This window comes from Macaca thibetana, chromosome 19 (genome assembly GCF_024542745.1).
Source record: "Macaca thibetana thibetana isolate TM-01 chromosome 19, ASM2454274v1, whole genome shotgun sequence".
In the NCBI taxonomy this organism is placed as follows: Eukaryota; Metazoa; Chordata; class Mammalia; order Primates; family Cercopithecidae; genus Macaca; species Macaca thibetana.
In genome coordinates, this window is record NC_065596.1 from 31,374,332 (window position 1) to 31,390,260 (window position 15,929).

General features: G+C 53.5%; 2 protein-coding genes across 2 annotated transcripts; one reads left to right on the forward strand and one right to left on the reverse strand.

Annotated features, from left to right (window-relative positions):
- Positions 1-4,929: 4,929 nt before the first annotated feature.
- On the reverse strand, positions 4,930-5,411 carry SMIM47 (small integral membrane protein 47). The gene is made up of 3 exons (XM_050771597.1): positions 5,294-5,411; positions 5,144-5,203; positions 4,930-5,025 (listed from the first exon to the last, which is right to left on the reverse strand). The coding sequence occupies exons 1-3, from the start codon at positions 5,306-5,308 to the stop codon at positions 5,014-5,016; spliced, it is 87 nt and encodes a 28-aa protein (XP_050627554.1). The 5' UTR covers positions 5,309-5,411; the 3' UTR covers positions 4,930-5,013.
- A 4,221-nt stretch (positions 5,412-9,632) lies between these two features.
- On the forward strand, positions 9,633-14,775 carry ACP4 (acid phosphatase 4). Its single transcript, XM_050771525.1, has 11 exons — positions 9,633-9,743; positions 9,812-9,916; positions 9,992-10,078; positions 10,871-11,017; positions 11,256-11,354; positions 11,428-11,523; positions 12,882-13,014; positions 13,086-13,168; positions 13,964-14,088; positions 14,293-14,471; positions 14,549-14,775. The coding sequence occupies exons 1-11, from the start codon at positions 9,633-9,635 to the stop codon at positions 14,662-14,664; spliced, it is 1,281 nt and encodes a 426-aa protein (XP_050627482.1). The 3' UTR covers positions 14,665-14,775.
- Positions 14,776-15,929: the final 1,154 nt, after the last annotated feature.

A 15,929-nucleotide genomic window follows, 5' to 3' on the forward strand; every position in this document is an offset into this window, starting at 1 on the left:
ACCCAGAGAGAAGGGGACAGAGACCCAGAGAGAGGGGGACAGAGACCCAGAGAGAGAGAGGGAAACAGACACCTAGAGAGGGAGGGGGACAGAGGCCCAGAGAGAGGGGGACAGAGCCACAGAGAGGCAGGGAGAGATCCAGAGAGAAAGCAGTGAGACGGAAGAGGCGACGCCGGGCGCAGGAGCGATGTGGATGGAAGGGAGACACACAGGCACAGAGGGGAGGGGAGAGACCGGCCAGGCTGGTGGGAGGGGCAAGTGGGACACAGAAAAGGCCAAAGAGGCCAAGACTCAGTGAGAGACAGAAACATGGAGAACTCTAGTGAGAGACGGACACAGAGCCGGCGCTGGAGGAGCACGAGGAGAGGGAACCACCACTGAACAGGACGGACACAGTGACACACAGAATGACGGAGACTGAGAGAGGAGAGAGCTAGCTCTGAGACAGCGACAGGCAGGGGCCTGGGTGGAAAGCCTGGAACGCAGACGTGGCCTAGGAATTCGGCAAGTGGAACAAGGGTGACCACCCGCCGTGGCTGTCCCAGGACTGAGCAGTTCCTGAGATGTGGAACCGCCAGCGCTGAAGTCAGAAGCTGTGCGCAAACAGAGCTTGCGGGTCCCCGCACGTGAGACAGAATGAGGGAGAGGAGCGGCCGCCAGCTTTTCTGGTTCCCGAAGGAGTCCATTGTGAAATATGCAAGTGCCTTCCGACCTTGCGCCCCAGGCCCTCTGCCCTGGGGAACAATGTGCTTCACCTTCCTTCAGTTTCAAGCTCCTGAATGTTTCCAAACTGAAAGGTAAATTTGGCCCCATGTTTTGAGTCTTTGATATATCCATGGAGCTCCCTCTGAAATGCGCTCAGCTCCAGGAAGAGGAAAATCGACCTCTTTGTCTTCTGGGAATGCATTACAGGGAGGGCTGTTGACCCTGGCTGCACGGCAGAATCTCCAGGGAGAGCTTTTAACATAAAATCGATGTCCGGGCCCCATCCCCAGACCCTGTGGTTTAAGTGGTCCTGGGTGGAGCTCGGCTCTGGGAATTTAAAAACCTCCCCAGGGATTTCTGCGGGCAGCTGGGCTGAGACCCATTTATCTGTGGTTGTGAAAATACAACCTGGGGCTGGGCACAGTTGCTCACGCCTATAATCCCAGCACTTTGGGAGGCTGAGGTGGGTGGATCACTTGAGGTCAGGAGCTCAAGACCAGCCTGGCCAACATGATGAAACCCCGTCTCTACCAGAAATACAAAAGAAAAGAAAAAAAAAGTGAGCACGGTGGCTCACGCCTGTAATCCCAGCACTTTGGGGGGCCGAGGCAGGTGGATCACCTGAGTTAAGGAGTTCAAGACCAGCCCGGCCAACATGGTGAAATCCCATCTCTACTAAAAATAGGAAAATCAGCCAAGTGTGGTGGCACGCACCTGTAATCCCAGCTACTCGGGAGGCTGAGGCAGGAGAATCACTTGAACCCGGGAGGTGGAGGTTGCAGTGATCCAAGATCTCGCCACTGCACTCCAGCCTGGGTGATAAAACAAGACTCCATCTGAAAATAAATAAATAAATAAAAAGAAAAAGAAAAAGAAAAGAAAGAAAAAGAAAAGAAAAAAGATATACCAAAAAAATTACCCAGGTGTGACAGCACCTGTCATCCCAGCTACTCAGGAGGCTGAGGCAGAAGAATCGCTTGAACCTGGGAGGTGGAGGTTGCAGTCAGCTGAGATTGTGCCACTGCACTCCAGCCTGGGCAACAGAGCGAGATTCCATCTTTAAAAAAAAAAAAAAAAAGAAAAAGAAAGAAAAAGAAAATACAACCTTGATAGCTCCCAGAGGACTGAGAAAGGCAGCACTGAGTGGTTCAAACCCTGGGGTGCAAAAGGGAAACGGAGGGGAGCGGGTGGCGGAACGCAAAGACCAGCTTTGCTGTCAGTATTTGTTAGTGGTGATGGGGGTGCTGTGACTCATGCCTGTAATCCCAACACTTTGGGAGACCATGGTGGGAGGACTGTTTGAGGCCAGGAGTTCAAGACCAGCCTGGGCAACACAGAAAGACCTCATCTCTACTAAAAAAAAAAAAAGAAAAAAAAAATTAGCCAAGCATAGTGGCGTGCACCTGTGGTCCCAGCTGCTAGGGAGGCTGAGGTGAAAAAAAAAAGGCCGGGCACAGTGGCTCAAGCCTGTAATCCCAGCACTTTGGGAGGCCGAGGTGGGCAGATCACGAGGTCAGGAGATGGAGACCATCCTGGTTAACACAGTGAAACCTAAAAATACAAAAAAATTAGCCGGGTGTGGTGGCGGGCGCCTGTAGTCCCAGCTACTCGGGAGGCTGAGGCAGGAGAATGGCGTGAACGCGGGAGGCGGAGCTTGCAGTGAGCCGAGATCGCACCAGCCTGGGCGCAGAGCGAAACTCGGTCTCTAACAAAGACATGGGAAAGGGCATTCCAGGCTGGGACCCAGCAGTGCAAACAGGGGACTATCTTCGAGTTCGCTGTGGCCAAGAATACACCAGGGCCGACGTGGGAGGTGGGTGAGTTTGTTTTTTTTTTTTTAAAGCCTGGAGGGGGTCAGGTTACTTGCAGCCTCCAATGCTCAGTGGAGGGCCTGGAATTCAGGGCCACTGGAGGGCTGTGAAGAGAAAGGGACAGGGTCAGCTCTGGGTACAGGAGGACCCCTCTGAGGACTGGAGGAGAGAGAGAGAAGGCTGGGGTGAGGGTCCAGCGGGGGAGGAAGCCCGGGCAGGGAGGAGGGAGGAAGCAGCCAGGAACCCCCCAGGTCTCAAAAAATTGTGGTTTTGAGCGAGACTCTGTCTCAAAAACAAACAAACAATTGTGGTATTGCCAAAACCGACGTTTATTTCTTGCGCTCAACCCTTAAGGCAGCCAATTTCTGGTTGAGAAAATAGTGCAACACCGCCACTGTGTGGCTATTTGGAGTTTTGCAGCCAATAACTCGAAAGTAAAGCCCGCCTCCAAATAGAAGCTTTTGAGAACTTCAGGAGGGCGCTGTTGCCACTGATGCTAAAACATTGGCCCAAAATGTTGGTGATCCACAAAAATTCTATTAATTTGAGATAAAATTATAGTGCGACTATGAATCTTTTTATTACTGAAATTTGTAGCCATTACTGAAATTTGTGGCCAAGCGCTGTGGCTCACACCTGTAATCCCAGCACTGTGGGAGGCCGAGGCGGGCGGATCACTAAGTCAGGAGTTCGAGACCACCCTGGCCAACATACTGAAACCCTGTCTCTACTAAAAATACAAAACTTAGCCAGGCATGGTAGCAGGTGCCTGTAGTCCCAGCTACTTGGGAGGCTGAGGCAGGATAATTGCTTGAATCTGGGAGGTGGAGGTTGCAGTGGGCCGAGATCGCGCTATTGCACTCCAGCCTGGGTTTAACAGAGCGAGACTCCATCTCAAATAAAATAAAATGAAATTTGTGAGGCCGGGCGCGGTGGTTCACGCCTGTAATCCCAGTACTTTGGGAGGCCGAGGCGGGTGGATCACCTGATGTTGGGAGTTTGAGATCAGCCTGACCAACATGGAGAAACCCCATCTCTACTAAAAACACAAAATTAGCCAGGCGTGGTGGTGCATGCCTGTAATCCCAGCTACTCGGGAGGCTGAGGCAGGAGAATTGCTTGAACCTGGGAGGCAGAGGTTGGGGTGAGCCGAGATTGCACCATTGCACTCCAGCCTGGGGGACAAGAGCAAAACTCTGTCTCGGAAGGAAGGAAGGAGAGAAGGAAGGGAGGGAGGGAGGGGGGGAGGGGGAGGGGAGGGGAGGGAGAAAGGAAGAAAGGAAAGGAGGAAATTTGTTGAGCTTTTCCAGGAAAACCTAGCACGCACAGTCAACCTTACTCCAAAGCTGTCTTTTCAGATATTGAGCTGAAATGAAATTGCTTTTGCCTAGATGAGAAGGTAGGTGAAATGCAACTGAAGGTTGAAGTGTCCCCCAGGGCATTGACCTGAGGATGCTGGAGATAGAGGCAGGGGGTTGGGGAAGGGCACTATGCAAGGGGGCTGCTAAGGAACTGGCTATGGGGGTGAGTCTGCATACTTTTATAGGAAGGGACATTGCTGGTGGGTGTTGAAGGTTAAATAGGAGCTTGTTAAGAAAAGAGGTTGAGCACAGTGGCTCACACCTATGATTCCAACACTTTGGGAGGCTGAGGTAGGAGGACTGCTTGAGGTCAGGAGTTAGAGGCCAGCTTGGGCAACATGGTGAGACCCTGTCTCTAAAAAAAATTAATAAAAGTTAGCTGGGCATGGTGGTGAACACCTACAGTCCCAGCTACTCAGGAGGCTGAGGCAGGAGGATCGCTCGAGCCCGGGAGTTCAGGGTTGCAGTGAGCTATGATCATACCACTGTACTCCAGCCTGGGCAACAGAGTGAGATCTCATCTCAAAAAGAAAAAAAAAGAGGAAGATGTGTTGATACAGTATGACAGTGATGGAGAAAACGATGATAACTAAAGCCCGTTGCAGCTGATGTGACAAGTGCATTCACATCTTGGATCTCAGGCTGCCCTGGCTGTGGTTTTCTGCGGCCCACTGGACAAAGATTTTCGCCTTTGTCTGCTGGAGAAGAAGTCGGGGGATCAGAGGGCAATAACAAATCCGAAGTACACAGCAGCCTGTGTCGGTACCAGGCGCTGAATCTGCCCTGCTTTCTTCCCTCTGTGCCCTTACACCCAGAGTTGAAATGTTCTTCCTCTTCTTGGAATGCCCCAGACAGACTCCTACTCATCCCTCAAAACCCAACTCAGACTCCCAGCTCCTAGCCTCAAACCTGAGAGGGTGGGCCCTCACCACTCTCCTACCTCAGACTCTGGAGTCCGGACCCCCACCCCAGTCCCTCCTGAAACACAAAGTCCCCAGGTGTGATGTAGGCCCGAGGCCGGGCGCAGGGGCAGTGGGCGGGGGAGCAGGATGTGCAGATTCAGTTACATTTATTTGGCCTCAGAGCGATGGTCCGGGCAGAGGCAGGGCTTTTGGGTGGGGAGGTCCTGCGTCTTCTCACTGCTGAGCCTGAGAGAGGAAAACAGGGAGATATACAGAGGCGTGGGAGAGAAAGAGAGACCAAGATGACAAAACCGGACCAGGGAGACGGAGACTCAGACCCCACCTCCGCCCTCTTCCTGCTCACTTTGTTGAAGAAGTAGATGGAAGTCAGGATGGTGAACACGGCCATGGCCAGAGTCACATTCTGGGGGGAGGAGATCAGAGGTCAGGACCCTTCCCCTCCCCGCCCTCTGCCCCGCCCCAGGCCTCCCTTCCCTGCCAGACCCCTCCTCACTTCCTGAAAGTTCATGGCCTTGGGATTCCAGCCACCCCTTGCTTGGTCTTCTTCTCTCCCCTTCCTGGGCCTCTGAGCCAGAGAGGGGAGAAGCCACTGGAACCCCAAGAGGGGGTTGTCAGAGCAACAAGAATGGTGGCCAGGGCAACGGGGGAAGGGCATTCTGGCAGAGGCACAGGCAGAGACAGACCCTGGTGTGGCCCACCACACGCGGCATCTGAACGTGACATCGGGACATGTGAGACTGGAAAGTCTGAACCTCGAACACCATACTGAGGCATCTGGGTTTTTCCCCGGAGGGTGCTGGGGAGCCATGGGAGGGTTGAGAGCAGGGGAGGGACCGGGTCAGTTCTGGGTGTAGAAATATCTCACAGCAGGAGCCTGCAGGCCAGGAGAACAGTTGAGGAGGCCCAGGCAAAACTTCCTCCTCCAGATGGGAGGATCACTTGGGCTCAGGAGGTCGAGGTTGCCATGAGCCAAGATCACGCCACTGCACTCCAGCCTGGGCAACAGAGTGAGATCCTGTCTCCACAACTACAACTAAAAATTAAAATAAAATAAAATACATGTGATACATGCATGTGTGAGATATCTATTTACCTATCACTACCACAAAAAAGGAGACTATACAATCTGGCTATTCAGGTAGCTATTTGCATTATTTCTGGCAGATAGAGTCTTGCTGTTTTTGGTAGCCATGTTGTACAACTGTGAACACTTATTGGGGAAATACGTGTGTGTGTGTGTGTACATATATATGTACTATATATGTGTACTATATATGTACTATATATGTGTACTATATATATACACACACATATATAGGGTTGGGTGCGGTGGCTCATGCCTGTAATCCCAACACTTTGGGCAAGTGAGACAGGAGAATCGCTTGAGCCCAGGAGTTCGAGACCAGCCTGGGCAACATAGTAAGACCCCATCTCTTTAAATATATATAAATATAGGCCAGGTGCGGTGGCTCACACTTGTAATCCCAGCACTTTGGGAGGCCAGGGCGGGAGGATCACTTGAGGTCATGAGTTTGAGACCAGCCTCGCCAACACGGTGAAACCCCGTCTCTACTAAAAAAACAAAAAATTTAGCCGGGTGTGGTGATGTGCACCTGTAGTCCCAGCTACTCAGGAGGCTGAGGCACGGGCAACACTTGAACCCCAGGTGGGGGAGGTTACACTGAGCCGAGATCACGCCACTGCACTCCAGCCTGGGCAACAGAGTGGCGTGATAAATAAATAAAAATAAATAAATAAATAGAAAAATATATACTTGTATTAATGAAGCAGTGGGTCCTTATTTGCTGATTCAGTGGTCACAGTTGTACAACATCGCTCCTATGAATAACACGGATTGTAAAACAATACCTCAGGGCATTACCCAGAAAATTCCAGAAGGCAACACATTCTGCAGAGCAAGGAGCACCGTCTCTCCAACAAATCCATGCTACAATGCAAAACAAAAGCAAGTGGCCTTGCTATATTTGAAAAAATCCGTTAAGAGACAGCTTTGATGGGTGATCCTGGACCAGGTTTTGGTTTAGACAAACAAGTTATAAAGGCTCTTCAGGTGGGAGACTGAGGCAAGAGGATGGCTTGAAGCCAGAAGTTTGAGACCAGCCTGGGCAGCGTGGCGAAACCCTGTCTCTACTAAAAATACAAAAATTAGCCAGGTGCGGTGGTGTGCACCTATAGTCCCAGCTACTCAGGAGGCTCAGGCACGAGAATCACCAGAACCCAGGAGGCAGAGGCTGCAGTGAGCCGAGATTGTACCACTGCCCTCCAGCCTGTGTGACAGAGTGAGACCCTGTCTCAGAAGACAAAATCAAACAAAGTCTTCTTTGGGGAGAAATGGAGGGACATTTGAACAGGGAGTGGGTATCAGACAAGACCAAAGCACTGTTGCCAAGGAGAAGAGGAGGTTAACTGAAAGACGCAGGTTACAAAATTGCAGGTTCTGTATCATCTCATTTTGGTAAGAAGTACATATATGAAAAACTGCATTTAAACATCAGGTTTCGCTCTGTCGCCCAGGATGGAGTGGAGTGACAGAATCAGGGCTCACTGCAGCCTCAACTTTGGGCTCAAGCGACAAGTGGCTGGGACTACAGGCGTGCGCCACTACACCTGGCTAGTTTTTTGGTATTTTTAGTAGAGACGGGGTTTCACCATGTTGCCCAAGCTGGTCTGAGACTCCTGAACCCAACTGATCTGCCCACTTCGGCCTCAGAAAGTGACAGGATTACAGGTGTCAGGCACCATGCCTGGCCCAGTTATATTGATTGCAGACTTCCGACCTCCCGAACTGTCATTTGAAGCCACTGAGTGGTAAACTGTCACAGGAGCCAACACATCAGTAGATATTAAAGTGCTGACATCTCCAGGGGCTGGAACATGGTTTCTAGTTTCTTAATTTTGCTCCAGGGTTGTTTTTTTTTTTCTCTTTTCTTTTTTTTTTAGAGATAGGGTCTCACTCTGTTGTCCAGGCTGTAGTGCAAAGGTATGATTATAGCTCACTGAAGCCTCAAATTCCTGGACTCACGTGATCCTCCCATCTCAGTCTCTTGAGTAGTTGGGACTACAGGCACACGCCACCATACCATGCCTGGCTAATTTTTGTTTGTTTTTTATAGAGATGGAGTCAGGGCGGTGGGGGTCTCTTCATGTTGGCCAGGCTGGTCTTGAACTCCTGGCCTCAAGCAATCCTCCTACCTTGGCCTCCCAAAGTTCTGGGATTACAGGTGTGAGCTGCCAGCTCCTGGTCTGGCTTAAGCCTCCAGCTCTTCTACTACTTTATTCCAGGGGCCTCTATCGTATTTCAAGTACGGGGAGAGAGAGAGATTCACAAAACTTCCATAACTGGTGCAGGAGCTCACACCTGTAATCCCAGCACTTTGAGAGGCCAAGGTGGGAGAACTGCTTGAGCCCAGGAGTTTAAGACCATTCTGGGCAATACAGCAAAACTCTGTCTCAAACAAACAAACAAACAAACAAAACAGGACAGGACTGGAGGCTGACTGTGCACAGTGAGGCAGGAGAGCCAGCCAGCCCCAGACGGTGCTGAGAAGTGAAGATTTTATCAGCATTGTGGGATGGTAAGGCCGCCCGAGCAGCAGACGATTGCCACTGAAAGATGACTTGTTGGCTGGGCATGGTGGCTCACACCTGTAATCCCAGCACTTTGGGAAGCCGAGGTGAGTGGATCACCTGAGGTTAGGAGTTCGAGACCAGCCTGGTCAACATGGTGAAAACCCATCTCCACTAAAAAAAAAACAAACAAAAATTAGCTGGCCATGGTGGCACATGCCTGTTATTCCAGCTACTAGGGGGGCTGAGGCAGGAGGATCTCTTGAACCTGGGAGGTGGAGGTTGCAGCGAGCTGAGATCATGTCACTGCACTCCAGCCTGGGCAACAGAGTAAGACTACGTCTAAAAAAAAAAAAAATAAAATAAAAAAAAAAGAAAGAAAGAAAAAAAAGAAAAAAGAAAGAAAGAAAGATGACTTGTTATACTGACAGTTTCTCCAGCGGAGGGAGCATGCCACGGGGGCCACATGGGGAGGCACTGGGGTGCCCAGGAGACAGACCTGAAGCAAGCAGCTTCTTTGTGTTTTCTGTGGGATAAGGTAGGGTAGAGAGTGGCTGGTTGAGCCATTTCAGCAGGCTCTGGGGCACAGGGGCTGTCCTGAGTTGTCCAGTACCCTGCCCCAGGTGATCAGGGCAGGTGGATGGTGGCCCGGGTGGTTGGGGTGTGGGCTCTGGGTTGGCTGGTTTGTACAGAAGAGGCACGCGCCTGCGCCAGTCCGTGACTATTTCCAGGAACTGGTAACCCCGGGAGGGGCGGTCCTTCTAATGAATAGCAAGGCCCCTGGTGTCAACGCATCAAAGTACAGAAAATCCAGCCCATGGTTACTACCGTTGACCTCTCTGACTCAGGGGGTCAAGGCTGTGGCTGAGACGAACAATGCGGGGTGAGGGTCTCTTTCCAAGTCTGCATCCAGGTTAAAGGCACCTGGGTTCAAAGCGCAGCTTTGTCTGAGAAACCTCAGTGTTTTCTCGGGCAAGTTACAGAACCATTCTGTGCCTCAGTTTCCCCATCGGCACAACGGGGATGACGACGAGCACATCAAGCGTCTGCTGGGGCAGCAGTGAAGATGAAACGAAGATGAAACGGGTTAATCAAAGACTGGCAGAGGCGCTGGGGGATGGGATCTGTGGCCCCTGGGGAAGCGTGCCAGGGCCTGCTATAATGGGGGTGCTGAGTGCAGGGCTGGGACAGGCGGGACTGCGGCCCAGACAGTGGGCTGAGCTCAGCGTCTGGGCTGGGTGGAAATGGCCGGGCTGGGGTTTTGGGGCCACCCTGCTGGACCTCTCCTGCTCCTGCTGCTGCTGCTGCTGCCACCCCGGGCCCTGCCAGAAGGATCTCTGGTGTTCGTGGCTCTGGTGAGGCACCCCTGCCCCGGCCTGCCCTCAGCTCCCCCAGGGCTAGCCCTGACCAGTCCTGTCCCCAGGTATTCCGCCATGGCGACCGGGCCCCGCTGGCCTCCTACCCCACGGACCCACACAAGGAGGTGGCCTCCACCCTGTGGCCACGAGGCCTGGGCCAGCTGACCAGGGTGAGAAGTGGGTGGGAGGTGAGGGCAAGGGTGGGAGGGGTGGAGAGGGGTAGACTAAGGCTGTTCTGTCCCCAGGAGGGGGTCCGCCAGCAGCTGGAGCTGGGCCGCTTCCTGAGGAGCCGCTATGAGGCCTTCCTGAGTCCTGAGTACCGGCGGGAGGAGGTACTGCCATAGTCACCCCCACCTGGTCCCCTGACCTTCCACCTTTGACCTCCACTGACTACAACACTCTCTTTGGGCCTCCACCTCTGGCCTTTGACCTCCATCAACCTGACTTACCCTCTACCTCTAATCTCTGACCCCCGGTACACTGACTAACCCACACTGACTTCTGACTCCATCTCAACCTGTCACATCTCGACCTCTGACCTCCATCAACTCTGACTTTATTATTTGGCCTCCATCTCTGTTTTCTAGTCCTGTTGACTCCAATCAGACCTCTGGCCTCTGACATTTGACCCCAAACTTGATTTCGATCTTTGACCCTTATTGACATAACTTGCCTTCCTGACCTCTAACCTTTAACCTCTACACTTTGTCAATTCTGACCTACCTCTTTTGTTTCCTCCTATGTCTTCTGACATCCCCTAGTTACAGACAGTCCTCCTGACCTCCGATGAACATGTATTGAACTCTGACACCAAGCCTCCACGCTGCCCTCCTAAACTTGACCTCTAACCTCCAGCCTCCACCGATTCTGATCTTCCTTTTTGACCCTCATTGACTCAAATGACCCCTAAATCCAACATGGCTGTCCAGTTTAGGACGTCCAGCCCAACTGCTCCTGACATTAACCTCTGGACCCTTGATCCCAACTTCCAACATTGACAGCCACATGATTCTCAGTGTCTGACCCCTATTCCAAACTGAATCTGAGGCTTCTGATTTGCCACCACAGCTGACCTCTGACCCCAACCACGACCCCCCGCCTGCCCTCTCTCCACCCCGCTCCAGGTGTACATCCGCAGCACGGACTTTGACCGCACACTGGAGAGCGCGCAGGCCAACCTTGCCGGGCTGTTTCCCGAGGCTGCTCCAGGGAGCCCGGAGGCCCACTGGAGGCCGATCCCAGTGCACACGGTGCCCGTGGCTGAGGACAAGGTCAGGGCGCTGGACCCAGGTGTGGTGAGGGAGGGAGCGGGTGGAGAGAGAGGCAGCTCTGGGTCTGGCCACCTGAGCTAGCTCCGAGAAGCAATGCTGTCCTCGAGCCGGTCTGTCTGGCTTCTTCTGGATCTGGGAGAAACTGCGACAGACGCGGGGGCAGAGAGCCCAGGTTCCCCCAACCCGCTGTGAGACCCAAGGCACATGGCTGTCCTCTCTGAGCCTCAGTTCTCCCCAGCTGCTGAGGTTCCCCATGCGCAGCTGTCCCAGATACCACGAGCTGCTGCGGGAGGCCACCGAGGCCGCTGAGTACCAGGAGGCCCTGGAGGGCTGGACGGTGAGCAGGGCGGTGGCGGGGTGGGGCGAGGCGCAGGGGACCGGCCAGGGCTCACCCAGCCCCGCGCATCCAGGGCTTCCTGACTCGCCTGGAGAACTTCACGGGGCTGTCGCTGGTTGGAGAGCCGCTGCGCAGGGCATGGAAGGTTCTGGACACACTCATGTGCCAGGTGAGCCCCGCCCCTTCCCAGCCAAGGGTTTAAGGACAACTGTTTCCAATCCCAGCTTGCTACTCACTAGCCCTGTTCCCTCATGCATTTAGTTAACCCTCTGTGCCTCAGTTTTCCCATCTGCACAGTGGGGATGGCAACACCAGTATCAACACCTCCCCAGGACGCCGTGAGGATTCAAATGGTTAATCTACGCACTGTGCTTACAACAGTGCCTGGCACACAGTGAAGGCCTTGCTAGGGTTTGAGGCTACACATTTGGCAATTCCTCCCCACAGTCCTGTAATCAGAAAACCCAAAACCTGGGCAGTGGGAGCTGACCTGAAATAGACAGGGTCTCGCTCTGTCACCCAGGCTGGAGTGCATTATCATAACTCACTGCAGCCTCCATCTCCCTGGCTATAGGAATCCTCCTGCCTCAGCCTTCCGAGTAGCTGAGGCAGGTGCACACCACCATGCCTGGCTAATTAAAAAAAAAAAAAAAAAAAAAATTTTTTTTTTTTTTCAGAGATGGGGTCTCACTATGTTGCCCAGGAACTCGTGGGCTCAAACAATCCTTTTGCCTCCCCAAGCGCTGGGATTACAGGCGTGAGCCACCACACCTAGCTAGTACTCTTACTCTTGCTAGTCTTTGCTCGCTCCAGCTCACGGAATGTTCCAAATCACAGGGTGGGAGCAGCGATGTGTGTGACTAAGGGGGCTGCCCCAGCCCTTGCTGTGTGTGTTCCATGCTGTGTGGTATCAGCACCATCAGATCTTTCTGAAGTCCAGAATGTCTGAGCTGTGAAACCCCTCTGGTCCCAGGGGTTTCAGATAAAGCCTTCTGGGCTGTGGAATGACAATGTCTATTATTAATTAATAATCGCTGTTGGCCGGGCGCGGTGGCTCACGCCTGTAATCCCACCACTTTGGGAGGCCGAGGTGGGTGGATCACCTGAGGTCAGGAGTTCGAGACCAGCCTAGCCAACATGGTAAAACCCCATCTCTACTAAAAATACAAAAATTAGCTGGGCATGGTGGCACGCACTTGTAATCACAGCTACTCGCGAGGCTGAGGCAGGAGAATCACTTGAACCCGAGAGGCGAGGATTGCAGTGAGCCGAGATTGTGCCACTGCACTCCAGCCTGGGTGATGGAGCAAGGCTCCATCTCAAAAAAAAACCAAAAAAACAAAAAAAGCAAAAAAAAAAAAAACAAAAAAAAGCACACTGCTGTCCACATTCATGATTTCCCAGCCTGATCCAGATCCAGCCCATGGGAGACTCAAAAGAGCAGGGGGCAGCACAGGCCTGTGGGGCCAGAGGCAAACTCGAGGGCTCAGGATGGTCCGTCAGTCTTCTCTTCCCGTCTCCCCACAGCAAGCCCATGGTCTTCCACTACCAGCCTGGGCCTCCCCAGATGTCCTGCGGACCCTTGCCCAGATCTCGGCTTTGGATATTGGAGCCCACGTGGGCCCACCCCGGGCAGCAGAGAAGGCCCAGTTGACAGGGGGTGAGGTGTGGGGCTGGGAGGCTGGGGTGCCTCCCTCTGGGAGATTCTAAGCTCTTTTTTCCCATCCTCAGGGATCCTGCTGAATGCTATCCTTGCAAACTTCTCCCGGGTCCAGCGCCTGGGGCTGCCCCTCAAGATGGTCATGTACTCAGCCGTGAGTCCTTGGGAAGCAGTGCCATATGACACTGAGGCACAGGGATGAGGGTGACAGCGATTTGGGTGAGGAAGAGTCTGCAGTCCCAATGGACCCCAGTCCATTGCCTTGGGTAGCCTGTATCTCCAAACCCTACTCTTGGGCTATATCATTAGTCTGGAAAGAGGGAGGTGATGGTGTTACGGGACGAAGAATGTATGAATTAAAGATAATTCCTTGTTTTCATTAAGAAAATATTGGCCGGGCGCGGTGGCTCAAGCCTGTAATCCCAGCACTTTGGGAGGCCGAGACGGGCCGATCACAAGGTCAGGAGATCGAGACCATCCTGGCTAACATGGTGAAACCCCGTCTCTACTAAAAAATACAAAAAACTAGCTGGGCGAGGTGGCGGGCGCCTGTAGTCCCAGCTACTCGGGAGGCTGAGGCAGGAGAATGGCGTAAACCTGGGAGGCAGAGCTTCCAGTGAGCCGAGATCTGGCCACTGCACTCCAGCCTGTGCGACAGAGCGAGACTCCGTCTCAAAAAAAAAAAAAAAAGAAAATATTGGACTAAGCAGTCTGTCCCTCCAGAGGAGCCAGGCTGCTTAGTCCAATCATATTTTGTACCTATTTGAGCCATCTTTATTAAATGGCCGCCTGTAACTGTTGGTACTGCCTTCAGGGTGAGAGGGAGGGAGGAGCAAGTTTGGGGGGTTGGTTCCAAGCAGCCTGGGGGACATCTGGATGCACAAGTCTAGTGTTCAGGAGAAAGGAGGCCTCCAGAGAGAAGTGTCTCACCCCTTGGCTCCACCTGCAGCACGACAGCACCCTGCTGGCCCTCCAGGCGGCCCTGGGCCTCTATGATGGACACACCCCGCCATATGCCGCCTGCCTCGGCTTTGAGTTCCGGAAGCACCTGAGGGATCCTGATAAAAACGGAGGGTGAGGATGGGATGGTGCCCAGGGAGATGGGCGGGACAGAACTCCCAAAGCAAGGTGTGATGTGCTAGGCAGAACGCATGGCGGGGCAGGGAACTGCATGGGATGGTGCTGGGAGGATAACAGGTGGGAGTCAGGAGCCCGTTTCTCCAGGTTTTAAGATCAATGACGGGAGGGAGAAGGTGCCAGTGTGTCCTCTCTCTCCAGGAATGTCACCATCTCCCTCTTCTACCGCAATGACTCCGCCCACCTGCCCCTGCCTCTCAGTCTCCCCGGGTGCCCGGCCCCCTGTCCACTACGCCGCTTCTACCAGCTGACTGCCTCGGCCCGGCCTCCGGCCCATGGGGTCTCCTGCCATGGCCCCTATGAGGCTGCCATCCCCCCAGGTGACAGTGCTCTGTGCTGGGATGGGAGTGGAGGGTTCCAAGTCCTGAAACTCACACCCTGCATGTTCTCCCTGCAGCTCCAGTGGTGCCCCTGCTGGCCGGAGCTGTAGCTGTGTTGGTGGCACTCAGCTTGGGGCTGGGCCTGCTGGCCTGGAGACCAGGGTGCCTGCGGGCCTTGGGGGGCCCCGTGTGAGCCAGAAACCAGTTTCCCTACCCCCACCTGACACTGGACCCCAACACGTATGCTCACTAGCTGTTCTGGCTTCTGTGACTTACTGTGCGCCTGTGTGCGTGGGGAACGAGGGCTGGGTGGAGCCTCTGGCCTGGAAACCAGTTTGTGTGTGCTTATATGCGCGTCTGTGACGGTGGCATGAGTGTGCATGCATGCATGTCACGTGTGACCACTGTTTTTGCGCTTATGTGCGTGCACAGGTAGTCTGTACGTACTTACTGATAAAAACGTGTCTGTGGCACACATTCAAGCACAAATGTGCCCATGTCTGAACAAGCAGGCATGCCTGCATGGCACTTTTTTGGTAGAGACAGGGTCTTACTTTGTGGCCCAGGCTGCAGTAGTGCCATAAGCATAGCTCACTGCAGCTTCGAACTCGTTTCAGCTTCTACAGGTGTGCACCATGCCTGGTTTTTTTTTTCTTGGTATGTTGGCCAGGCTGGCCTCAAATTCCTGGCCTCAAGCAATCCTCCTGCCCTGGCCTCCCAAAGCACTGGGATTATAGTTGTGAGCCACCACACCCGGCTGGCATGTTTATGCATGTTTCTATGCAAGCATAGGAAGCATGTGGCTGGCTGAGGACCTAGTGGACCCTGTATGTACCTCCACATGCAGCTTGTGTGACAGGAGCTTGCTCAGTGAGCCTCGATGTGGGCCATGTGCTCTGTGGAGACCGGGCTCACAGCAGTTGGACCCTCGTCTAGAAAGTGACCCACACCAGCTCTCAAAGGGTTGCTTTGAGTTCATGGTTATGAACTCGGGTGGGGTCAGGGGGATCCGGCAGCAGAGACCTCAGAAAGGTGCACGATTCAAAGCCTGGTTTCCGAGGCTGTGCGCCTCTGGGCAAGTAATAGGCCCTTCTGTGTCTCACTCGGCAGAACCACGACTCTAAGCCAGCAGACTCCTCAACTCCCAGACTTCCTTCCTGGGGGCAGGCAGAGAGCAGGGAAAGATGGCAGCGCTCTCTGGGTTGTGCACTGCAATGCTGCAAGCGACGTGGAGGCGCTGGCCAATACAGTAGTCACCACCACGTGTGGCTATTTAAATTTAGGTTAAATAAAACAGTGTTCGGGTCCCAACCATCGCATGGGCCATGCATCCACCACTCGAACATTTATCACATGCTGATGAGAGCTACTCCGCCCCCACTCATGCAGTAGCAGGCGCTGTGGGGCACCTGCATGGCTGCCATTTGAGTCCCTGGCCCAAGGGGGAGGCTGCCTCTT

Excerpts from the sequence above, each read along its gene's own strand:
- ACP4 (XM_050771525.1), top strand. The coding sequence starts at position 9,633 with ATGGCCGGGCTGGGGTTTTGGGGCCACCCTGCTGGACCTCTCCTGCTC. Across the intron at positions 9,917-9,991 it reads GCCTGGGCCAGCTGACCAGG|GAGGGGGTCCGCCAGCAGCT; the intron begins GTGAGAAGTGGG and ends TTCTGTCCCCAG. Across the intron at positions 11,524-12,881 it reads TGGACACACTCATGTGCCAG|CAAGCCCATGGTCTTCCACT; the intron begins GTGAGCCCCGCC and ends GTCTCCCCACAG.